The 26,238-nt window shown below is 44.3% G+C and overlaps 1 protein-coding gene across 1 annotated transcript in view; it reads right to left on the reverse strand.

Moving 5' to 3' along the window:
• Positions 1-26,238, reverse strand: part of LOC135901440 (beta-hexosaminidase subunit beta-like) — a 78,030-nt gene that overhangs the window by 14,094 nt on the left and 37,698 nt on the right. The window contains exons 5-11 of the mRNA XM_065431247.1: positions 23,773-23,883; positions 20,744-20,845; positions 15,628-15,736; positions 12,961-13,165; positions 8,155-8,241; positions 7,101-7,173; positions 6,687-6,858 (exon numbers count right to left, since the gene is read on the reverse strand). Of these exons, the coding sequence (XP_065287319.1) occupies positions 6,687-6,858; positions 7,101-7,173; positions 8,155-8,241; positions 12,961-13,165; positions 15,628-15,736; positions 20,744-20,845; positions 23,773-23,883 (859 nt within the window). The remainder of the gene's footprint in view (positions 1-6,686; positions 6,859-7,100; positions 7,174-8,154; positions 8,242-12,960; positions 13,166-15,627; positions 15,737-20,743; positions 20,846-23,772; positions 23,884-26,238) is intronic.

Consider the following 26,238-nt stretch of genomic DNA (forward strand, 5'->3'; position numbering starts at 1 on the left):
AACGAGGCCCTAAAGAGGCGTATATGAGAATGCCTTATGACTACGTATGGCTAACGAGGCCCTAAAGACGTTATATGAGAATGCCTTATGACTACGTATGACTAACGAGGCCCTAAAGAGGTGTATATGAGAATGCCTTATGACTACGCATGACTAACGAGGCCCTAAAGAGGTGTATGTGAGAATGCCTTATGACTACGCATGACTAACGAGGCCCGATAGAGGTGTATATGAGAATGCCTTATGACTACGTATGACTAACGAGGCCCTAAAGAGGTGTATATGAGAATTCTTTATGACTACGTATGACTAACGAGGACCTAAAGAGGTGTATATAAGAATGCCTTATGACTACGTATAACTAACGAGGCCCTAAAGAGGCGTATATGAGAATGCCTTATGACTACGTATAGCTAACGAGGCCCTAAAGAGGTGTATATAAGAATGCCTTATGACTACGTATGACTAACGAGGCCCTAAAGAGGTGTATATGAGAATACCTTATGACTACGTATGACTAATGAGATTTATATTGACTCTATATAGCAAGTACTGAGAGGTATACGTGTACGTAAGGTTAATAAAAACTAGTAAGATTAGTTAGGATAAAAACGGTTAGCGTAACAACGATTAATTGAGGGCAGTTAGGAATAATTAGGTTAATTAAAATCAATTTAAGTGAGACTATTAGACAAATCAAAAGTTACTAAGGTTAAATAAACGGAGCCTAATCAAGAATTATGAATGCCTTGATATTAGTTAGACCTAATTCATTAAACTTAATTATTAATTACAGATAAAACCACCTTTGTGATAACTTTACCTAAGGTTAATAAATAAGCAAATGTCGTCCTTATCGAAATAGCTAAGTCTGAATAATAAATAGCAAAATAATTACGTTTATTTACCAAAAGCGGTGGCGTAGAGGTGGAGCATCCACCTCACATGCAAGCGCACCGTGGTTCGAATCCCGGTGCCGCGCAATTTTCCACCAGATTAAAGAAAAATGCGCGTGTTGATAAAATTGCATAAACAGGCCTGGATTGAGGCCTGATCCCGGTGGCCAGAACCGGCAATGCACTCCCTCACCAGAGCAGGATTGGCAACCCTGGTGCAGTACTTGGCCATAGCCTCCTATATGAATACAACAATCAAACCCCGGCCCTCAGTCCCAAGCAGCTGCAAAGCAACTGACCACGGTGGCGGTGAGACCTGTGACGCAGCAGCGGCTGCTAAGACTATCTGGGTCCGGACAGGCCGTCATGGGAATCTGAACCTGGCAACGCCTAACAATAGAACATTGTTTATTTATTTCATTTATTTATTTAGACACACTGCAGCCCCTTTATTAGCCCCGAGAATTAGGAGTGGCGCCCTCTCGCGAGTGACGTCACGGCCAGGACGCCGCTCGCTCCGGCTCGCTCGGCTGCCGCGCGCGCTCGTTCCCTTCGTGTATGCTTGGGGTATGGGTGGCTCGAGCCGTACGTATTGAAGAATACGTCGGCTTCTTTCAGCTGCCATACCTTAACCACAGTTTCCTCTTCAAAGGCGTGTGAGTCGAGAAACTTTGCGGCTCGGATATCGCAAGCTAAGTAGCGTTAAAGGGGTCTACTAGGTTTTGCAATGCATATATGCGCCGCGTCTATCGGTAAATTTTGACTAAAAAAAGAATATCTGCAAATTCAACGCGCGAAGTTGTGTATGATGCTTCGCTAAACACTTAACATTCCTTTAGTATTTAGCTATGAGAGGCATTGCATTTTACGTGGAAGAAAAATTTGGTAATTGGCGTCAACATGTTATCCGATGTTAGAAAGACACTGCCCAGCGAAGCTGTCATCACGATTCCTATTACTCTGCTGTGTTGTTCTATTCAAATATGGCCATTCATTGTTGCGTAAAAAAATAGTTAGGCGCGCATTTCTTATGAAAAAGTTTGCTGCTACTTTCATCCCCCTTTGAAACAGGCCTCCAAAAAACGAAAACGGCTGCTAACACGACGGCGCGTCATGTAGAGTATTTACATAGTTAATTCACAAACACCATAGTAGCAATCACCTGAGAGAAAAGTTTCGTTGTTAAGATCGAGAGCCACTCAATTGAAAGTGATGAAATGTTTCATAGTCGCCCTCAGTAGCCTTTATCGACAATATGGCACACCCCTGATCACGTAACGGTAGCACTCGACTGCCCGTATGGCGAGGCACGCTATGTTCGCGAAACCCATCAGTTCACTACAACTTCGAATTAAAACCACAAAGCATTTTTTACAGCGCCAACTGGAATGGCTAAAGTATTCTCGAGCTACTACACCGCAGCTTAGATTGCCTACAAACAAAAAATTTCAAGCACCTTCTGTCTCACGATGTCTCGATCCAGCGTTATTTAATTATACAAACGGATAACAATTCGCTTCGTCGGTACATAAATTAAGGCTAAATTAAGTTTGCTCCAATCCAGCCGCAAACATTCATAAAGAAAGCACCACAAGCCTTGCATATACTTTCACTTGATTTCTGACCCTCCACCGGGGGAATTTCGATATCTTGAATATGTCCCATACTACTAGTCATTGACGCTTCGACGTCTTTCTGGCTGCAGCTATGCGGTCCAGCAGGCATGCTCCACTAAAAAAATTGGGCCGAGCAGCGTGTGTCAGTTCGCCAAACAGATTCGTCATGTATATCCCTCAAGCAACAAGCACCAGTGAATTTCTCAAGTGAGTTTGATTTGATATGATTTATTAATTTCCATTTACACACACACATGTGCAGAGAAGTGGTAAATGGAGGTGAATGAGGGAAAAAAGCCGCACAGACGCGGCTTGAGGTAACCTCACCCCCTTAGGTACAATATGGCTGCATGGGGTAACACATCAAACGCCATATAAATTACATTTATATAGTGGCCATAAAACATTGCAGTTATACAATATATGAAAGAACAGTAAAATATTTCCACAATTACAATGCAAAACACACTGCGGCATTGAAATAAATAAATGATATACACTAGGTAACAGACAAAAAAAAAGAGGAACATAACATACATTATTGATCATTAACAAACGCTCTCTAAAGAGGTGAGTTGAACGTGTAGCACGGAAAAGGGAATATATATTAGTACATTCCTAATTGTACTCTGTAAATAGCTGTACGCCTTCATTAACTTTACTTCAAGTTTCCGCCGCTTAAAAAAAATTAAACACGTGAAGAACCGCCTAATGTTGACAAGCAGGTAAGGAAGCAAGTGAGGCGTGTAGAATCTAAGCTCCAGTATTAGTTAAGTCCCCGTGCTACTGGCGAGCGTTTCTGTGAGGAAATGCAAGAATTCGATATTATACCATGAACTACTCGTCGTGAGCAAACCTGTTCTAGCGGAATAAAATCAACGTGACTGCTGTAGAAGTCGTATATAGCCAACTTTGTGACATAATTGTTGCAGCGCGGCAGGTATGGTATCATAACTGGATTCCTATAGGCTATGCTTTTGCGATTGTCTATGCGCGTATGAAAAACCCGCAATGGGCTGGTCTGCGTCGCTTCGGCTGGCACTGTAGCGTTGCCTTCGAGAGCTGCATTGTTGTCTAAGAAATTAGCTCATTGAATATATGTTCGCAAAGGAAGACGTCGTAAAAATATATTTGAGACGACCACCATAAGTATACAAGCAGAGAGAACGAGGGTGAACAAACGAAAACACCGCAGAAAGCGCCCGGACAACGCCCGAACTGTAGCAGACGACAGGCGCGAGTCCGTGCCCTGACGTCACGCGAGCGGCGCTGCGAGCGCCGCTCGTGTTCGTTCTCGGGGCTAATGGGGCTATTCCTGGAGTGGGTTAGACAAAAGAAGTTATAGTGAGGTGAGTCATCTAGTCAAGTGAGTCATCTAGTGAGGCGAGCCTAACAGTGCCATTGGAGGAATTAGCGGGCAGTAAATGGGATATAATAGGGTTCAGTGAGGTTAGGAGGACAAAAGAAGCATATACAGTGCTAAAAAGCGGGCACGTCCTGTGCTACCGGGACTTAGCGGAGAGACGAGAACTAGGAGTCGGACTCCTGATTATTAAGGATATAGCTGGTAACATACAGGAACTCTATGGCATTAACAAGAGGGTGGCAGGTCCTGTTGTGAAACTTAATAAGAGGTGCAAATTGAAGGTCGTACAGGCCTACGCCCCTAACATCCAGTCATGATGACCACGAAGTCGAAAGGTTCTATGAAGACGTGGAATCGGCGATGGGTAAAGTCAAAACAAGATACACTTTACTGATGGGCGACCTCAATGCCAGGGTAGGCAAGAAGCAGGCTGGAGGCAAGTAAGGGGGGGGGGATATGGCATAGGTTCTAGGAATAGCAGGGGATAGTTATTAGTAGAGTTTCCAGAACGGAATAATATGCGTATAATGAATACCTTCTTCCGCAAGCGGGATAGCCGAAAGTGGACCTGGAGGAGCCCGAATGGCGAGACTAGAAATGAAATAGACCTCATACTCTGCGCTAACCTAGGCATCATACAAGATGTGGACGTGCCCGGCAAGGCGCGCTGCAGTGACCACAGGATGGTAAGAACTCGAATAAGCCTAGACTTGAGGGAACGGAAGAAACTGGTATATAAAAAGCCGATCAATGAGTTAGCGGTAAGAGGGAAAATAGAATAATTCCGGATCAAGCAACAGAACAGATATTCGGCTTTAACTCAGAAAGATGACCTTTGTGTTGAAGCAATGAACGACAATCTTATGGGCATCATTAAGGAGTGTGCAATAGAAGTCGGTGGTAACTTCGTTAGACAGGATACTGGTAAGCTGTCGCAGGAGTCGAAAGATCTGACTATAAAATGCCAATGTATGAAAGCCTCTAACCTTACAGCTAGAATAGAACTGGCAGAACTTTCCAAGTTAATCAAGAAGCGTAAGACAGCTGACATAAAAAAGAATAATATCTATATAATTGAACATGCTCTCAGGAACGGAGGAAGCCTAAAAGCAGTGAAGAAGAAACTAGGAATAGGCAAGAATCAGATGTATGCGTTAAGAAACAAAGCCGGCAATATAATTACTAATATGGATGAGATAGTTCGGGTGACTGAGGAGTTCTATAGATATTTATACAGTACCAGAGGCACCCATGACGATAATGGAAGAGAGAATAGTCTAGAGGAATTTGACATCCCACAAGTAACGCCGGAAGAAGTAAAGAAAGCCGGGGGAGCTGTGCAAAAGCGGAATGCAGCTGGGGAGGATCAGGTAACAGCAGATTTGTTGAAGGATGGTGGGAACATTGTTCTAGGAAGAATGGCCACCCTGTATACGCAACGCCTCATAACCTAGAGCGCACCGGAATCTTGGAAGAACGCTAACATAATCCTAATCCATAAGAAAGGGGACGCCAAAGACTTGAAAAATTATAGACCCATCAGCTTACTGTGAGTTGCCTACAAAGTATTTTAAGGTAATCGCAAATAGCATCAGGAACACCTTAGACTTCTGTCAACAAAAGGACCAGGCAGGATTTCGTAAAGGCTACTTAACAATAGACCGCATTCACACTATCAATCAGGTGATAGAGAAATATGCGGAATGTAACCAACCCTTATATATAGCTTTTATTGATTACGAGAAAGCGTTTGATTCTGGCGAAACCTCAGCAGTCATGGAGCCATTATGGAATCAGGGTGTAGACGAGCCGTATGTAAAAAAAAAAACTGAAATATATCTATAGCGGCTCCACAGCCACCGTAGTCCTCCATGAAGAAAGCAACAGAATCCCAATAAAGGAAGGCGTCAGGCAGGGAGATACGATCTCACCAATGCTATTCACAGTGTGTTTACAGGAGGTATTCAGAGACCTAGATTGGGAAGAATTGGGGATAAGAGTTAATTGGGAATACCTTAGTAAGTTGAGATTAGCTGATGATATTGCCTTGCTTATTAACTCAGGGGACCAATTGCAATGCATGCTCACTGACCTGGAGAGGCAAAGCAGAAGGGTGGGTCTAAAAATTAATCTGCAGAAAACTAATGTTTAACAGTCTCGGAAGAGAACAGCAGTTTACGATAGGTAGAGAGGCAGTAGAAGTGGTAAGGGAATGCATCTACTTAGGGCAGGTCGTGACCGCGGATCCGGATCATGAGACTGAATCAGAAGAATAAGAATGGGCTGGGATGTGTTTGGCAGGCATTCTTAGATCATGAACAGCAGGTTGCCATTATCCCTCAGGAGAAGAGTGTATAACTGCTGTGTTTTACCAGTACTCACGTACGGGGCAGAAACCTGGAGGATTATGAAAATGGTTCTACTTAAATTGAGGACGACGCAACGAGCTATGGAAAGAATAATGATGGGTGTAACGTTAAGTGACAAGAAAAGAGCAGACTGGGTGAGGGCACAAACGCGAGGTGATGACATCTTAGTTGAAATCAAGAAAAAGAAATGGGCATGGGCAGGGTATGCAACGAGGAGGGAAGATTACTGATGGTCATTAAGGGTTACGGACTGGATTCCAGGGAAGGGATGCGTAGCAGGGGGCGGCAGAAAGTTAGGTGGGTGGATGAGTTTAAGAAGTTTGCACGGACAACACGGCCACAATTAGCACATGATCGGGGTAGTTGGAGAAGTACGGGAGAAGCCTTTGCCCTGCAGTGGGCGTAACCAGGCTGATGATATATATATGCCCAGACTTGCCTGTGAAGTTATGCGGATCGCAGGAGTAGTAGTTTTCCCAGTCGCGACCATAGCCGATGTAGTCCAAGTACCAGCAGGTGGATAAGAGCGCATTAAACCCGGCTGCCGTCACGGCACTCATTTCCTCCTGGTAGGGTTCTTTCCATACATGTACCACTGTGTCAGGCGCAATCTGCAAAAGACACTACACTGTCAAATCTTCTTGAGGCTTATGAGTCGACCAGTCGATTGCGAGCCTACAAGATTAAAGCACCCACCCACTGTCTGTAGTGATTTGTTGCGACTTCATCGCTGTGTTTCATGGTTGCTTTTATCTAAGTCGCGTTCATGCGCGTGCTATTCAGATATTTAGTTCAATGAATTAGTTTGAGTATCGGCGTTATTCTCGAAGCCCAATGGGATGCTTTCACTTACCGCAACGTTGTTGTCGAATATTTCCTGCCACACCATGTAGCTCTTCCGTACCTCTTGCACAAGTTTCAGCAACCTGAAAACGTAATTCACGAAACAGGACATGACGAAAACCTGCGTGCATTTCCATGCTTCTTTCGAGCTGACACACTTGACTGAAGCTTTGTAAGCAATGTCCATATTTATCTAGGCACCTCGTTAGCGTAACTTCATATCAGTGACTGTCTGCAGAAAGCATCCCATCTCTATAAGAAGGCTGTCTTATGAGATTTTGAAAAGTCATGTACAGCATTTTTCTCAATTTACATAAACAAATTTGCAAGGTTTCTTTAGGCCAGCAGTTGATCTGTGATGTCAATGTTTAACTCAAAATTAAAAACACCAGGCTTAACGGTTCGAATAAACGACCTTCAAGCTTGACAATTATCTGATGACTCCCTTCACCTAACTTATGCCTTGCTTTATTGTAGAAATGCAAGGTTTCAGGCCACGAAACTATGTCAAATATTCCTCCACTCGAACGTCAATAAAAGTTCGTGATTTGCAGTTACTTTAAAGCTGTGGTAAGTAAACCATGTGAGCGAAATTCGGTAAGAAGATAAAATGTCATTGTCATTGAATCGAATTTCTCTTCTCCCCAGTAATAAGTGTGAACCACTATTGTCGCTTAATTTCGAAATTCAACATACACGTCGATCATTAACAAATATGCTCTAATTTAATTATATATCACTTCTGCGAATTTCGTAGACAGGAGTTGTATAGTGAAACAGTAACTCTTATTGCGGGTGGTTCAAAAGAATGTTTAGGGTGTTGTAATTTTAAACACCGAACGTACACTTACGATTTGTTGCTCTCTGGCATAGTTTACTACTGGTTCTTGTTATGATTTTCACAACACTTTCAGCAATCATAACCACAATATGTGAGACTAAGAACACGCAAGCAACTTGTCATGCACGTGTTTGTTTGATGTTAGCGTGCTGTAGTAAGACAATCCTATAGCCACAGGGACGCTGAAGCACTATAAGAGCAAAACAAGGTCGAACGAGCTCACCTTTGTATATAAAACTCTTCGAGCTTCTTGTAGTCACCGGAAATACCAATCATGGCCATGAAATTTTTGACATTGGGGTTGGATTTCCTGGAAGCATAAATTTATATAGCAGGGCACTTCAAGAGATGCAATCGAATGAGGTTGCGGAAATATCTCGTAATATACCTTAGCGGCTGAAACCGGACACTTCACGGTAATCTAGAATATCTCGAGCTGAGAAAAAATATTTTCTGAGACGATGTTTGATTGATCGGTTTTGACATTTGGGGCACATTGACACGTAAACAAAGTCTAGACTACAAAGAAAGCCGCTGTTCTATTGCAGAACATGGAATTAGGTGTCAATACCATTGTGTGCATCCTAAAGCATTTACTACAATCAAGTAAATTACCCTCACAATAAAAGAGTGGCGGAAAAAAAATTGGAGGACGCTTAAGCTTCGCCTTCAAGAGTGGAACGCGGCACCATTCCCGTAGACCCGCCAAGGGGTATAAGACAATGCGCTCCGGCGCAGCGATCACTTACGAGGTGCCCCGCATCGGACTTTGTGCCCACCTATCACGCGGTGAGCGTCGAGCAACGCAGCGTTCGGCGCGGCAACGAAACGTGCGCCTGAGCAAACAAAACGAACCAAAGAACTCGGTGTCTCGGAGGGGGTAACGATCTACGCCAGCCAAACGTCGTGATCGGCACGGGCAGAAAGATAGATAGATAGTAATCTAAAGAAAGGAACAGCGCTTGATTCTGCAACCTGTGTGGGAGCACGGCGAAGCGTCGTGAGGGGAGAGTGAGTCGGAGCCGCGACGCGCCTGGCACCGGTCCCAATGCGCGCGTGGCGCGCCTCCTGTCGGGGCAGCGCCGTACATTAGCCGCGTTTACATGAATGCGACAGTGTCGCATCGCATCGCATTTATAGCGCATCACATTCATGTAAACAGCAGTAATGCGCTAGGAAGGCGCATCGCATTAGTGCGCCAGGCGAGGGTAGATTTACGGGCGCGAGTCGACTCTCGCGGAGCATGTAAACGCAGGATCGTCGCATTAGGAATGATGGGAAGGAATTGGCCACCAACATGGCGGCGGTCCCGGCTGCCCGCTTCGAATTGAATTTGGCGTTGCTTTTGTAAAACGCACTTCGTTCGCAGCAAATGATTGTGCAAACGGCTTTCGCTTAGTCTCAGGCCGCTTCGACGACTGGGTATTATGGATAACCTTGTGTTGTTTTCTAGATCGCTACCCGTTTCGAACGAGGCGAAGCCTAATGAAAGAAACATTCGAGGTGTCAGCGCTACCTATCGCTAGAGTCTGAAAATAGCCGCAACGACGACTAATGGCCTCCGAGATCCGATCTCGCTGGCCAGCTAAAGCTGCAAAAGAACGTGCGCTGCTTCGCGTCCGCTACACTATAGCGTATAGCGTACGCTTTAAGTTGCGTACGCTAAACTAAAACTGTCTATTTCTTGACACTCAACCACCAACGTGCACTCGGCCCACTACCGGAAACCAGTTACACCGAAGTCGGTTGCACTTCACTTATACGACACCACAAGGCGCTACGTTTATGCGCGAGTTAAGGAGCTACATGTAAACGGCGTCGCATCGCCTTTCCCAAATGTGCTTGGAAATGTGATGCGCCACTGTCGCATTCATGTAAACGGGGCTATAGAGGGGAGGCGGTCTTCTGTGTTTGCCGCAAGATGGCTCTGCGTGTGCGGTAAGCGCAGAAGAAATGTAGCGGAAACGTACTTCGCTACTCGTGTAACTGCGACTCCTGTAAGTTACATGCTCAGAATTACCGACTTACACCGCAGTATAACTTTCTACGGCTCGTTTCTAAGACAACACCGCATTCACTAGAGGCGCTTTTGTACCGCTTTGAAGCATCGAACTCGTGGCTGAGTGGTAACGTCTCAGTCTCACACTCCTGAGACCCTGGTTCGATTCCCCCCCAGCCCATCTTGGAAGTTGCTTTTTATTTATGAAGTGCCTGCCATGATTTATCGCTCACGGCCAACGCCGCGGACGCCGACACCGACGACACCGGCTTTTCTGCGACACGAGCTCCTTAACGCTATCGCGTTAAAAGAAATTTGCACTAATGTAGTGGTAAAACATAGCAGAAGTCTGTCAATCAAATGTCAGTCATCATTATTTTGTTGAATGCACAGGAATGTTTTTTCTTTGAATAATAGAGAATTAGTCAACCTAGAGAATGAGGCGAGGACACCTTGTGCAATCAAAGTATAACAGCACGCCGTCTTGAACAAGGACACAACCGAAGCACAAACAAGGACAAGCATGGACAGAGCAGAGCTCGTTCTTGTTCCTTCGTCGGTGTTGATATCTTCCCAAGAAGTCGCGTTGTTATAGCTTGAGTCACGCAGAACCAAGGAGTTCATTATTAGGCCTTGTGGAGGGCAAGAATATTGGGCGTAATAAAATAGAAGTTAAACGTGTATCTCTGTGGTCGTCCTATACAATAATTTTGTCAATATAGCCTAGCGCTGCACTACAAGATATCGTATAAAATCGACATTTATTTTGATCTTCGCACCTTCAGCCATTGACGACTAAAGCTATGTAGTTTACGTCAGTCTGTATTATACACGGGAAAGAGACGGCACTGGGCTGTCTATTTCGATTGTGCATGCTGCGGTTTTACTCCAACGAGAAGAAATCAGCTACTGAACTGGGATAATCAAAGGGTGGGAGCTATATACGGAGCCCTTCTAATTTAGTTCTGAGTGCTTCAAAACCGATTCGTTCGAAATGTTCCCGCTTTTCGCGATGAGGTTTAACCCTCAGGAGAAATAAATTATATAAATTATGAGCCTGTCCTCCCGTAACTGAGCAGTAACGAAAGTTGGATGCCATAGTGTATCAATTTCTGATTAAGCCTAAATTCCTGGAGTTCAAAATGATTAGGAAAACGAGAACAAGGTGAAAGCAGGAGCCAACGTTTCGACAAGCGGACTTGTCTTACTGCCGCTGTCTTACGGACCGGTTTCTGCTGCTCCTTCTATCATCTCTTTCAGAGACACAATAGACCACCAGCAAAACAGGTAATACAGGGCTGCTGTGCATGCCGTTGAGACGCCGGCTGACACACGGGTGTTGACACGTGATTGACAGACGCCCGTGTCCCTGGCCTTGTGTACAAGACTCCTTTATCCTGAATTCGACACCCTCACCGCAAACATAACTTCGCTCGTTGCCACACCCACCAGCCTTACGCCCTCTTCCCTTTAGAAGAACCCCACCTATATATACTGTGGCGAGGAAAGCATATGTCGCCTTGAAGTAGGCAAGTCCACTTGTCGAAACCTTGGCTCCTGCTTTCACCTTGTTCTCGTCTTGGTCATCGTCTATAATTTCGAACTCTCGCCTTCCCCGTGTTTTCTCTGCAGTTTAACATGTAACAAGAACGCATAATGCAATAATTTATGTATTCCGCCCCTGTTCTATTGTCGTAGCCACGGGCGGGAATCAGAACCGCGACCTCATGCGAAGCAGTACAATGCCATGGCAACTGCATGAGCTACCAGAGTCCGTAGCCTTTTTGTGATGCTCGCATGTCTCACAACATCAGTATTAGCTTCTTTATTAGTATCTCCATGTCCTAGCCTCATTCCTAATGTTTCTGCCGCTGCAAGCGATATTAAATTTCGCGATAGCAAGCCTCATGCTTAGGGCGCCACTAAATGGATTGAGAATAAAGCACGGGGCCTTACGTGTACGTTAAACGAAGAACATATTTCGGGGATTTAGGCTGAACATGAGTTAAGGAATGCTTAATGTAAGGCGAAGTAAGCGCAAAATAATGCAAGCGGGCCAGGTTCAATACAGCTCCATGTCTCGAACGCATTTACGTGAATCTATTAGCATTCAACGTATTGTTTTCATGTCGATGCATCTGCTCAGACGCACGAATGTCATAGCGAACGCAAGATCGCCATTGTTCGAGATCAATGACACCGAAGAGCGTCATCGCGACATTTCATAGCGCGATGCCTTCTTTGCCGATGACATTTATGAATCTGTGAAAACGCTTACATAAGTTAAGGTCACCAAATAAGGTGTGTTTTATGTAAGCCCCACAAAAACTACCGGGAAACGCTGTATGTATGTATGTATGGATCATGAGCAGCGACGACAAGACTACGTCTATACGAATGCAGAAGCCATTTACGCATCTTCGCAATAAAGCTCACTGTCTATTCACCATGCTCCTCTAAGTCACCTGAAGGCGTGGTCCTGCCGAGGGATCATGGTGGTATTCAATAAGCTTGGTTAGTTTCTTACAGACAAAAAAAAGAGGGAAATGCGGCGCTACGATCGTTCAGGTACCAGGAGAGCTGTTCGTAGTGCATGCATAGATCCCGCTAATCTCTGTGACGTCAGAGCTTATTCTACTGTTACTAGCTGCGCTTTGTCACTCTAAATTTCCAATCAATAAGTTTTGTAAACATAGCAAGGCAAAAGTATCTGCACACATACATAATCGTTGACAATTATTTAATTTGTGATGCGCTAATTTGTTGAATATAGTGAATTTGGTAAGCCGTTTGAAGAGAGAAGGGCGAATTTCAGTGAAATTCAATTTTATTACTCGTTTCCACTTTGCCTGAGCCATCACAACCGCAGCTCTCGTAGACATTGATGCCAGAGTTTCAACGACTGCCAGAATTTTAGCATGACTACTTCTATGGGTACGAGCATGCAATGATTGGACGCCATACACAAATTTCAGCATATGTTCAATACAAGCAAAGATTTTGCCTTGTGTTCGATGACTCTACACGCACCAGCAGTCGAAGCTGACTTCGTCTCCTCCCAAGTGAATATACTGGTCGGGAAACACGCCGGCCACCTCAGTGAACAGCTCCTTAAGAAAAATGTATGTGTCATTTGTAGTGGGGTCGATAGGTCCGAGATCGCCGTCGGGCTCCATGCCTTTGTAGCAAGTCGTTAGAAGATCGGGAAACGCCGCACCCCACGATCGGGTGTGTCCTGTATCGAAAGACAACTCTTGAACGTATCGCACGTGTTTTCACTGCAAATTTCTTCTTGGTATTCAAATGAAGTAGATAGTGGAGTGGCTCAGTAAAAAAAATTAATAGTGCTACCTCCTCATATGCTTTCGGTGCTTGCTCCAGCAGATGAAAAAAGCTACTTTGGGCTTTACGTTAGGTTTCTACCGGTTCAATTGGAATTTTAAGTTGTAACACTCATCATAGCAAACAAGATATACATTGGGCTTTGTCAGGTAAGTGGCCTGATGCCTCCTTCTAGATGCATAAGAAAACTTGTTTCAAGTTTTTTCTAAATCTGTGTACAGCCAGTTTTCAGACTTTTCTTGTGTCGCACTAAGCCTAACGAAAACAGACAGCTCATATGTACAGTAGATGTCTAGCTAGTGAACCTCCGCTTTCAAAGCGCACGCCAGCTCCTGCGCGGTGCGCAGTGCGAAAAACTTGTGCCCTGATTCTGTGTTCAAATAAAATGCAGGCTGCGAATAATTCTTACGAAGCACAATACCTTTCTGGACTTCCTGCACAATGCGTGGTTGATTCCCACTCAGAGGTTTCTTAGTAATTTATTTACTACGATGTAAGGCCGCTTTGATACACAAACAATAAAACAGAAACAGAAGCATCTCTGACGCTTTTTAAAGTTAGACATTCGACGTTTGCAAACGTACTGAGCATTTCATTTTTGGCTAGACACCTTGCCATCAAATTGCATGGGACAAGCCGCATATGTGCATGTTACAATTGTGGAACATAGGCTGCCTGGTTAAGAGATATCCAGGTGGCAACACTTCAAAAAGGACACCACACCGCCCTCTAAACCATTCCACACAGGCTTGTTAGCATAATATTTAGTGAAATCCCAACGCAATCACTCGGGAGCTTTGGTGACGAATGTCACAAAAAGATTTCACTTCAGTTTTAGTGAAGATATTAAAATGAACTAGTGCCAATCTCGTGATTTTCGCTCAATGGACATGGCTTTGGTGCCCTCTTGTTTCGATTCCACGATAAAAAATTATTTCCTGATTTTTTTTAGTCGATCGTTGTTGATTACAGTTTGGAATTCTGCTATTTGTTCTGCAGCTGATTCTCGCTCTTTTAGCCAATTCCTGTTAGGACGCGGAATGATTATGATACAAGAGCATTGTTCTTGTTGAAAATAAAAGACGGCAGCCGCATTATGAGCATTTACTATCATCGCTTACATGATGTATTCCATTAAAAGAAGATCGCGGCAATCATGGCGTACGTATCAATTATTTACACTCGGTGGTTAAGCTCAGGAGTGTGATTGCATTCTGGACTGTAACCGCGACTACTAACCCATGCACTGATGCGGCTGCACGTATCGTCGTTCGCTTAGCACTTAGCTGACCTTGCCCTTCAGCACGATGACCAGAGGTTCGCAAGGCTGGGATGTCCCTGTAGATACGCGAAGCACATCCTACAAGCCGAGTCCTCGGAGCAGCCAACCAGATTCAACGACTGCGTCACAACACCAGCGACAACCACGAGGCTCGCAAGGCCAGGGCGACGGATTTCTGCGGCGACACCTGTCCGGTAGGCCTAGCACTCGAAGCGACAAGAACATCCAATGCCGACGCACCTCGCCACCGTAATGACGACGACTTCGATGGTCACAAGGCCGGAATAGCAAGTCTCATTCAAAAGCCTGCTCCTATAGAGGAACTCGTCCCTCCAGTGGCAAGATACGTTCTTATTCGATGGTCTGGTCCCTTGGAGGGCTACAGGCCTGCTCGATGGGTGCCGCCACTGTAATTGGTCGTGCTGGCCTTGCAAACCTCGAAACTTTGGGAGAAATGTAAACCTAGTGGATGGGGGAGCCAACGGGGGCTGCTACGAGGGCTGGTCTGACATAATGTGCTTCGCGTATCGCCACGTACGCCCCAGCGAAAAACGAAAAACCAGCACGAATATACTTGCAATTTTATTTATACTAAGTACGCACTCCTGTAATAACCATGCCAAAGCGCTCAGCGTGACTGCTGCAACACACATTTATAAATTTTTGTTTTTAGCAATGGGATTGTTTTCAAAGATTACGTTCAGTGCCCATGTGTAATTCGCACAATTATAGGTGGGCTTCTACAATGGGATGACATAATTTTTCTTCTGTTTTGCAATGCATGAGGGCTGGTTGTAAGGCTGTATTTGCACTTTTTATGCATTGGTATGCCTTCGATTACATCTAGTTTATATTATCCGTGGTGCCAAATTGCCAATATTGACGATAGGTGGATTCCGGCATGGTTCGAGCCAATGATGAAGTGCGCAAATAATGGAAGAGTAAAATGTATAAGTACAGTAAAAGAAAAATAACGTAAAATCTCCATAAACATGGCCCCAGCTTTGCTATGCCCTACTCTCTCTTTCTATTTCTTTTCTTTCTTCCTTTCTTTCTTGTTGAGTGGTTCTCACCAGGCGTGTCGAATTCCACCATGACGCGAATACCCCTGGCAGCAGCTTCACTGATGACATATTGCACGTCTGCTGGCCGGTATATGCGGATGTACGGGTCGTAGGCACCCTGCGAAGAGAATCTGATCAATACATTATATAATCTTGTTTTATCGTAGGCTATACGACAGGTAATTGTCTTGGCGTTTTGGCTGTGGTTAGCCTTACGAAGTACTCTATTAGGAGTAACCAAACCACCTAACGATTGCAAATTCTCGCAGCTGAATAAAATCTACTTATTTGGCATAACACAGGATGCAGCGCGATTTCATCAGCCCGCCTGCTACCTCGGCCCCGTTCAGTGGCTTCAATACCGCACTAACGGCAGGCAATTTTCGACTGTCTGTCATGGCTTGCACCTTCCTCCCACTTACACGCACACAATAAATACTACGATTCAATGAAAATGTTAAGTAGTACAGGAGTCCCACGGAAACGTTGATTTGACACTGTACACCTGATTCCATTTGAGCTCCTTCCCTTCTTCCTTCGTTCCCAACTTCTCACCACTTCGAAGCGACTTCGCAATGCGCCGTATGATCCCGGCCACGGCGGCCGCATTTTGATGGGGGCGAAATGCGAAAACATCCGTGTACTTAGATTTTGCTGCACGTTAAAGAACCCCAGGTGGTCGAAATTTCCGGAGTCCTCCACTACGGCGTGCCTCATAATCAGAAAGTGGTTTTCGCACGTAAAACCCCATAATTTTTAAGCGTGCCATATGGAATTGTAGGCCATAATCGAAAATTAGGGCCATCTGGTCATAAAAATATGTGGCGGTTAGCAAATGTCTTTATTGGCAGTTTTAGTTTCGTACCAGCCGCTTCACTTCTCTACATAATAGCCGTTAATATCTGAGCCCTTTTCGTACCGCTGCACCAGGTTATTTAATCCCTTTGCATAGAAGCTCGCCGCCTGGTAATCAAACCGCTTGACAACGGTGGTCGTGAGGTCCCCGCCATTTTCAAATCGTTGTCCACTGTTTCGAGTGCACGAAAAGGAAACAGTCGCTAGCTGAAAAGGCAGAACTGTAGGGCGGGTGATCAAAACGTTCGCAACCAAAAACTTGAATCTTCTCCTTGATTCCGGCGATGATGCGAAGACGCGCGTTGTCAATGAGGGGGGCTATTCCGCATGAAATTTTGCCGCGCCATCGATTTTTGATGGCACGTCTCACTTTGGTGAGCGTTTTGTAGTACACATCAGCTCTAATGCTTGTCGCACGTTCCATGATATCAACGAAAAGAACAGCCTTTTTCCCCAGAAATCAGTAGTATCATTTTGTGACTCTAGCAAGAAGATTGCTTCAATTTTTTTTCTTTTGGTCAAGATGAATGGTGCCGCTGCACTGACGGCTGTTTGGTTTCTGCGTTGGCGAATGAATCCGTGTCTTCTCGCCCGTAACAATTCGCGAAACAAGTCATCTGCATCTTGTCGATAACGGTCCAAGAAACTCTCGTCCACTTGACATTTTTTTTTCTTTTTGTGGTGGTTGGTAAGCATCTTTCGGTACCTACCTTGCACACATATTGTCATATCCAAACTTTTACGTTACAGTTGTGCAAATAATGGTGTGTCCAATCAGAGTAAAATTATTAGCCAGAGCACTAACCGTCAAACATCAATCAAGTCGTAGTTATTGGTGCAGTTGTTGAAGGATTTCATCGGTTTGCATACTGGGCCTGCCACTCCGCCCTTTCTCATGCACATTTCTACGGCCATTTTTCATATCTCGGCACCATTGTCTAACATATCCTAAGCTCCTTGCTCTAAGTCCATAAACTAGGCACAAGTCCCGACGCATTTGGGCAGCTCAAGATCTTTTCGCAGACAAAAACCGAATCACATCAAGCAATTCGCCACTGGCGGAAGCAAGGAGTTTCGCAGAAATGGTCGTCTGCATTCAACTACAAGCAAGCGACTACTCAATGAAAACAATAACTTCAAATAATTTCGGAAACAATCATCAGATGACGCTGCATATGTACAAATTTCTTCTGAACCGCCAATATTTCATATATGCAAACGTCTATTACTTTTGAAATATGCCCGCATGATTTAATTTTGACCACATGTACGATCTGACGCTAAATTAGCATGTGGCATTGCTTAGGTCTTTATAACCTGTGGATCAATAAAAATTCTGTTCTAGGGTTTTACTAGCCAGAACCACGACATTATTATGAGACAAACCGCAGTATATATTTCAGAAGAATTTCTACCACCTGGAGTTCTTTAACGTGCACCCAATGCACGATATGCGCGCGTTTTCGCCCCCACTGAAATGCAGCCGCGGCGGTTGAGATTTGATCACGCACCCTCTCGCTTAGCAGCGATACGCAAAAGCCACTACGTCAGCACTTCGGGTATGTCATAAGTACTCCTTACGTTTTCTAATTTGTACACTGTCTAAAGGTCATCAAAAAATTTTCAACTTCGCCTCATCATTGTCCTCATCACCCTGGCTACGCCCACTGCAGAGCAAAGACTCCTCCCATACTTCTCCAACTACCCCGGTCATGTGATAATTGTGGTCATGTTGTCCCTTTAAACTTCCTAATCTCATCCACCCACCTAACTTTCTGCCGCCCCCTTCTACGTTTCCCTTCCCTTGGAAACCAGTCCGTAACCCTTAATACACATCGGCTATCTTCCCTCCTCATTACATGTCCTGCCCATGCCCATTTCTTTTTCTTGATTTCAACTAAGATGTCATTAACTCGCGTTTGTTCCCTCACCCAATCTGCTCTTTTCTTATCCCTTAACGTTACACCTATCATTCTTCTTTCCATAGCTCGTTGCGTCGTCCTCAATTTAAGTAGAACCCTTCTCATGAGCCTCCAGGTTTCTGCTCCGTACGTGAGTATTGGTAAGACACAGCTGTTACACACTTTTCCCTTAAGGGATAATGGCAACCTGCTGTTCATGATCTGAGAATGCTTACCAAACGTACCCCGGCCCATTCTTATTCTTCTGATTATTTCAATCTCAAGACCCGGATCCGCGGTCACTACTTGCTCTAAGTAGATGCTACCACTTCGAGTGCCTCGCTGCCTATCGTAAATTGCTGTTCTCTTCCGAGACTGTTAAACATTACTTTCATTTTCTGTAGACCCACCCTTCTGCTTTGCCTGTCCAGGTCAGCGAGCATGCATTGCAATTGGTCCCCTGTGTTACTAAGCAAGGCAATATCATCAGCGAATCGCACGTTACTAAGGTATTCTCCATTAACTCTTATCCCCAATTCTTACCAATCCAGGTCTTGGCCTATCATGATACAAATGCAAATCAACACATTTACTTTTATAGAACTGAAAATTAAAAACCAATTACACTTAATGCCCAGCCACTTGTTTCGGCACTGCTCCCATTTGCTGCATGGCTAATCTAGATCATATAGATCAATTTGTCGTCTTTCACGTAAAGGCAGATGAAGGCGTCTTATATTTATTACGGGCATATTGCAACCTACTCTGAGAAACTATTATTTGTAAAATTCCCATAGCTGCGAAAGCAAAATGTTTTTTCTTCTTTTTCTTTTACTTAGTAAACACCTCTGCTACCCGGACATTTATTCGTCCGACGATTGTAAAACGTACGGAGCCAGAGCGACGCTGCAGCATATGCTGTGGGCATACACTGGTAGCGAGCAGCAGGAGTCCCCGACTAACGGGCTAGAAATGGCAGTCTCGAACCGAGGGGCGCGTTGGAAGGCGGCCCTGCTCAGCCGCGACCTCGCTCATCTACTGTGGGCCGTCGGGCACGCCGAGGAATCCGCCCGAGTTCAAGGACTCGAGGCCGTCACCTAGGCTGGGGTGCTCATGGCCCCACATCGCCCAAATCGCCGGAAAATTGCAATAAAGTTTTCACTCACTCACTGGTAACCGAGGACCAAGCAAGCAAAGCATGAACCCTAATTGACCTGGCGTGGAACAAATTACGTAATTATCACTTGTAGAATATCATTTGGTTTCACATAAATCGAGCAAAAACGTTTTTGTGGGGGGCTGTAGGGTTCATGACCCTATTATTTTCATAGATGCTTAGGACAAATGCAAACACTAACATTGTACAAATAATCCTCGGTACGGCGTGCTACACGAACTGCAAAATGTAAATAGAGGGCTCGTAGAGTTACCAGTTCTCGCTGAATTTCATGGAACCTTTTGAAGACGCGTTTCATTCGCAGCTCGTTTTAACGCAACCTTCATTTCTTTGTCTGCAAGCGAAGTTCCAAGACATTTGAACTTTACGTAAGGCGTGTTCTGTGCTCCATTTGTTGTAGAAATTCGGCCCAAAGTTCTCGTGTTCTAACTAGGCCATTGCAGAAAACTTTGCCCATTACTCTGCACTTGGTCATGAGAGGCCGTAGAAGATCGCCATATTGTTCCATACTGCACGCAATTCACATGAAGTCATCAGGGCCCATATCACAAAGCTTGCCTTTTACAGCACTGCGCGCTGCACTAGCTAAGCTCGTAGCATTTTTATAAAAATATGTATAGCCTAAAGGAACTGCCGCTAGAAATGCAGGAGGTTTAACAAAAAGCAGGTAGTTCTAGTTAGCTACTTTTCATTCAAAAAGGCGAAAGGAGTACAAAATGAAGAAATTGAAAAGGAAAACTTCGCAAAAGTACATTGAAAAATTCTTGGTAATCTTTCTTCTGAAACTCACTTTAGTAGCGGCAAATGATACCTGCCTTGCCTAGGAGCTCCGTTGCAAGAACGCTCCGTTTGCTACACTCGTAGCCTTTTCATAAAAAAAAATCTGTAGTCCAAAAAGCAAGGTAGGAAAGCCGGGAAGGTTCCTCAAAATAAGTAGTTCTGGCTAGATACTCTTCAATAGAAAAGGAGAAAGGAGTAGAATAAAAACAAGAAAGAAATAGAGAAACACGAAGCACACAGGGCGCGCGAAGCACGCACTCACTTCAGGTATAGCAGAATATGTTCTCATATTCTATGATATAGGTCCATAAATTTCAGAAATTTGGGCAGGACCGTAACATTTTTTTGCTGCTTCATAGCGCTAGCCTGTAAGAAAGAATGAAAGAAGAAAGGACAACCAATTTCATCTCACCTTTTTGCTCATACTTGGAAACGCCTTGCTCACGTAGGGAAATGATTCGTCGTCCACGATGTGCCAGTGGAGAACGTTCATCTTGTTGTACGACATTGCGTCCTGGAAGAGCAATGTTTGCAATGCGCGCCTAAGCAAAGAACGCTCCAAGTGATTCCTTTTTGTTGGTATAAGTTCGAACTGTAGAGGGTCTAGCTGTTTCAGAGTTTTAATTTAGCAAAGCGGGGAACATTTTTAAATTGCAACAGCTGTACGTCCCGACCGTTATTCTGTAAATATAATGTAGCATGTGTATTCTTCTGTGAGGAGTTATTGCTTATACAGTTCAGTCTAAGAAAACGAGAAAAGAACACAGTCACGCCCTGTTAGCTGTGCGTGGAAGAATTCTATATTGATGATAATATTGCTTGGTGCCTCGTAACCAGCGCTATGCAGTTCAGAACCGGTAGCTCAGAGGTACAATTATTGTCGGCGACTGCCTGGTTACGTGTAAAAGAACAGTATCTGTAGAAAAGTAGAATAATGTCTGTGCTATAAAGCACGAAACATTGTCCAAGAAGTGAGAAGAGCGACGGCAAACACACGTGAAACGTGTCCTGTCTGTTTCACACTATGTATCTATTGCAACAATATCGGTGCGAAATTCCGTCGTAGAAACTCAACCAGATAATGGAACCAAATGGTAGTGATATACATATTTAAATGGTTTCAGGCACTTTTGCCAAGGCGTTTCCTTCAGCTCTAAGAGCCATCTGCGTCATGATGGAGCTGACGCAGATGACGCGCCAGTGGCCACTGGTATTATGTCAAGCATCGGGGCGCGCCCGGGGCGTCGAACCACGGTCGAATCATGCATCGGTGAAACCTGAAGAAGCGGTCACTCTTGTGATTTGCATAGGAAAATATATTCAGAGTTCAAATGAACGCCTTCTCTGTCCGCATTATAACTGTGCCGAGGTCCCTGATGTGCGAACTTCAGCGAAGCATGCGGGTTAATCAAATGGGTCTTTTCAACTGAATTGTCGCCAAATAGAAACACCGCTGTAGCCACTTCAGGCAGTCGGCTCGAGAGGAGGACGCTCGTCTCCTTCCTTAAAAATGCTGTAAGTCATGGCTGTTGTTACAAAGCCACGCTGTTATGTTGAGATGAAACGTTCGAGTAATTCATTACAGAAAGATGAAAGGAATCTGGGCGGTATCAGATCAACCACTGTTAGTAAAGTGAACTTACGCCTCGTTTATACAAACCAGGGCTTGTATTCACAGAAAGCTGTCAAGATAGAATTATTTTTAGGAGAAAATTAGAGCCAGTCATGGTGCTCGACATACTATATCAGTGAAGTCGGGCGGCCAATAAACTAGAGCACTTAGGAACGAACAGCTTTGTGAATTTTACCGCGGATCTCCTCAGTATGTTCAAGAACGTACCACGACAAAAAATATTTTATGCATACAATGTAAAACGAGCACGAGAAATGTGTGTGTCCTAAACTTCAAATATCCTACAAGGAAAATATTTTAAGGCAAAAGCATTAGGTGTCTCATGGGTTGAAGAATCCATTATCCGGCGTTGTCGAAAAATTGACCGTCCGGCGTTATGGAACCAAAAATCAATGCCATGAATATTGATGGTGTCACCATTGATGGTCGAAAGTGCAATCTTTGATGTTAATTGGGGCGACGGTAATTAAGGCATGGGTATTTAGATAGTGTTAATTAATGCACTAGAGCCCGCGAGCTCTTGTGAGAGAAAACAAGAAATAGGAATTAACAATGCATTCAAGTTAGAATGTGAAGTTATTCATTGAATGTCTCTTGAGCGCACAGGTTTTCGCCTTCGTCCTCTTTAGTGTATGCTAAAGTGAGTGTAAACAGTTGTATTTTTTTCATTAATATGTACACGTAGCAGTGGCGAAGGTCGGAAAGCTGGTCGCATGAATATACACACATTCTGTTTGCATTAAAGCCGCTGTTCGATGCAAATGAGGCGTCTTCATTGATCATTCTTGTGCATCTCCTGTTTCGCACTTTGTAAAGTTTGTGGGCTGTTTTGTTAGAACATTCTTTGTACTGCAGCCCAGCCCAAACAGGGGCACGTAATCACACAATATGGCACGACGGGCATATAATACAGAACGAATGACTGAAGAACGAAGTAATGCACCAATATCCTATGTTGCCAGTGGGTTGAGGGTTTTCAACGCGTCTCTTTGCGGCTTTTTCCTCACTTTCCTTCATTGTAAAGTGAGAAATAAAAATTGCTTTTCATTCATTCATTCATTCATTCATTTATTCATGCAATCTGTGCTAAGTTATTTCCTTTCTAGCTTTTCATGCATTCATTTTTATCGTGGAACAGCCTATCGTGTGTGCTCCTGTGTCCTTCTCTTCTGCTCTGCTATGGGCCGCAACCCAAAGAATATATTTTGCCGTAGTCTTGTATGGCACCTCCCCATTCCTGGTTAAAACAGGAGAGCACCGGGCTATTAGTCAGATGTTTCTACCTGCACGCATTATTTTCAGCCGCTTGAATGACTTGTTATCGCGCTCTGCTGGCGTGGCCTTTTCAGCGCCGGCATGGTGCAGGACGTAACCAATTTTGCCCCATATGGCCCCTGCTTGCGGGAAGAACTGCGTTCATGCAGCATGCGTCGTCTCAGTGAGTATGCTATACCGTAACAAAAGTAGCAATCCCTCACTGAGAGACAAACACGAAAGCTTACTAATTTTCTTTCATGTTTTAACATCAAGCACAATTACCAACACAAGCAGTGAGTGTTCGGCTGTCGACCTGAGCGGCGAGTAGCGAGTGAACGCTTGTTCTCAGTCGCGTGTGTTTCGTGCGCTCCAGCTTTCTTCACAATAATACAGCCACATGTGCACCTGAGCACCCTTAATGTCGTTATTACTACTTATCAATGCAATTATCTGATTCTTTTTTGCATGGGGTTGCTACAGAGAGCAAATTCGAGGAAGCCAGAAGAAAATTCGCCCTTAATTAGTGCTGCGCAACAATTATGCCAACTCACCAACGTGTCCATTATCGACTCCAGTGGCAGGAAGTGTCGCGACGAATCGATCAGCAAGCCACGGTGCGGAAATCTCGGCTCGTCGTAGATCACCGTCTCATTCACCACCCACTGAAATGTTAAATCAGTATTTCGTTGACGTGAAATTCTTCCGCAACGTATAATTTACACAGCGGAATCTTATTTGAACAATGACCTGTTATTCACACCTGACTGCTTCTTTACCCTGCTTGCTAGGTAGGGCGACTAATGTATAGCCTTACTGTGCTCAGACATATCTCAAGTCAGTAAGTATACTTGTTTGAAGAATAGGGCCAAGAAACAAAGTTCCAAAAGCGAACGTTGGGCTATTTGTCATTTAAATTCTTCGAACTAATAACGCTCTAAAACTTTAATGACCACGATATTGTATTCGACTCTTGCATCCCATTCTTAACATCGTTTTCTAATAGTTTGGGAACTTCAATGTCCACTTTGTTCTTTTAGTCAGGAGCTAAAGTTTCTTTTCCTGCTGTCGTCGGTTTGGCGTTCATCGTATCTTCCTCGCTTGATATATATATATATATATATATATATATATATATATATATATATATATATATATATGTGTGTGTGTGTGTGTGTGTGTGTGTGTGTGTGTGTGTGTGTGTGTACAAAAAAACGGAGACGACAAAGATAATGCTGAATAGCTTGACGAGAGAACATAGATTCGTGATCGGCAGCCAGCTTCTAGCATCTGTGCAGGAGTAACTTTATCTAACTCAAATACACACATGCGACCCTGATCATGCGAAGGAAATCTCCAGAACAAAAATGGGTTCCAGCGGATGGGGCATGCATTACCAAATTGTGATCGGGAGTTTACCTGTGCCGTTTAAAAGGGAAGTCTACAATCGTTGTGTTCTACCAGTGCTAACATATGGGAAAGAAACCTGGAGGTTAATAAAGAAGTCTGAGAGCAAGTTAAGGACCGCGCAAATAACGATGAAACAAATAGTGTTAGAGGTGAAGTTAAGAGACAGGAAAAGAGCAGTGTTGATCATAGAGCAAATGGGGGTAGCCGATATCCTAGTTCGTTATTTTTACACAGTTTAGATATTCTGTGTCAAGGAAAGGGAAGCTCAGTCAAGGATGGCAGAAAATTATATAGGTGGGTGGTGGAATTAGGAAATTTGTAGGCGCAACTTGAAATCAGCCAGCGCAAGACAGGGGTAATTGAAGATCGCTGGGAAAGGCCTACGTCCTGCAGTGCACATAAGAATATGCTGCTGCTGCTGGTTATAATGATAGCAATAGACCAGTTCGGTTACCCGGTAGATTTATGAATGGATAATTCGCGGATGGCTTCTCTCAGGCCAGGCAAAAAAAAATACAAAATAAATGGGGTTACTTGGTACCTGCCCCTTCTTGGCTAATTCTCCATCGTGAATGTGCACCTGCGGCACAATGGGTCAGGTGTGTTTAGGTACTTAGGCGTCGTACTTCAATGCATTCAGCATTCTTGAAACGATATCTATCTATCTATCTATCTATCTATCTATCTATCTATCTATCTATCTATCTATCTATCTATCTATCTATCTATCTATCTATCTATCTATCTATCTATCTATCTATCTATCTATCTATCTATCTATCTATCTATCTATCTATCTATCTATCTATCTATCTATCTATCTATCTATCTATCTATCTATCTATCTATCTATCTATCTATCTATCTATCTATCTATCATGGTGCAGCGGTGGCGTAGAGGTAGAACACCCGCCTCGCGTGCAAGAGGTCCGTGGTTCGAATCCCGGTACTGGCAATTTTCCACCGGATCAAAAAAAAAATCCGCGTGTTGATAAAATTGCACAAACAGGCCTGGAGTGTGGCCTGATCCCGGTGACCAGAACCGGCAACGCACTCCCTCACCAGAGCAGGATTGGCCACCCTGGTGCAGTACTTGGCCACAACCTCCTATATGAACACAACAATCAAACCCCGGCCCCTCAGTCCCCAGCAGCTGCGCAGCAACTGACCACGGCGGCGGTCAGACCTGCGACGCAGCAGAGGGTGCTAAGAATCACTGGCTCCGGACAGGCCGGCATTGGAATATGAACCTGGCAACGTTTAACGCTAGAACGTTATCTAGTGAAGCGAGTCTAGCAGTGCTATTGGAGGAATTAGAGGGCAGTAAATGGGATATAATAGGGCTCAGTGAAGTTAGGAGGCCAAAAGAAGCATATACAGTGCTAAAAAGTGGGCACGTCCTGTGCTACCGGGGCTTAGCGGAGATAAGAGAACTAGGAGTCGGATTCCTGATTAATAAGAATATAGCTGGTAACATACACGAATTCTATAGCATTAACGAGAGGGTGGCAGGTCTTGTTGTGAAACTTAATAAGAGGTACAAAATGAAGATTGTACAGGTCTACGCCCCTACATCCAGTCATGATGACCAGAAAGTCGAAAGCTTCTAT

This window comes from Dermacentor albipictus, chromosome 1 (genome assembly GCF_038994185.2).
Source record: "Dermacentor albipictus isolate Rhodes 1998 colony chromosome 1, USDA_Dalb.pri_finalv2, whole genome shotgun sequence".
In the NCBI taxonomy this organism is placed as follows: Eukaryota; Metazoa; Arthropoda; class Arachnida; order Ixodida; family Ixodidae; genus Dermacentor; species Dermacentor albipictus.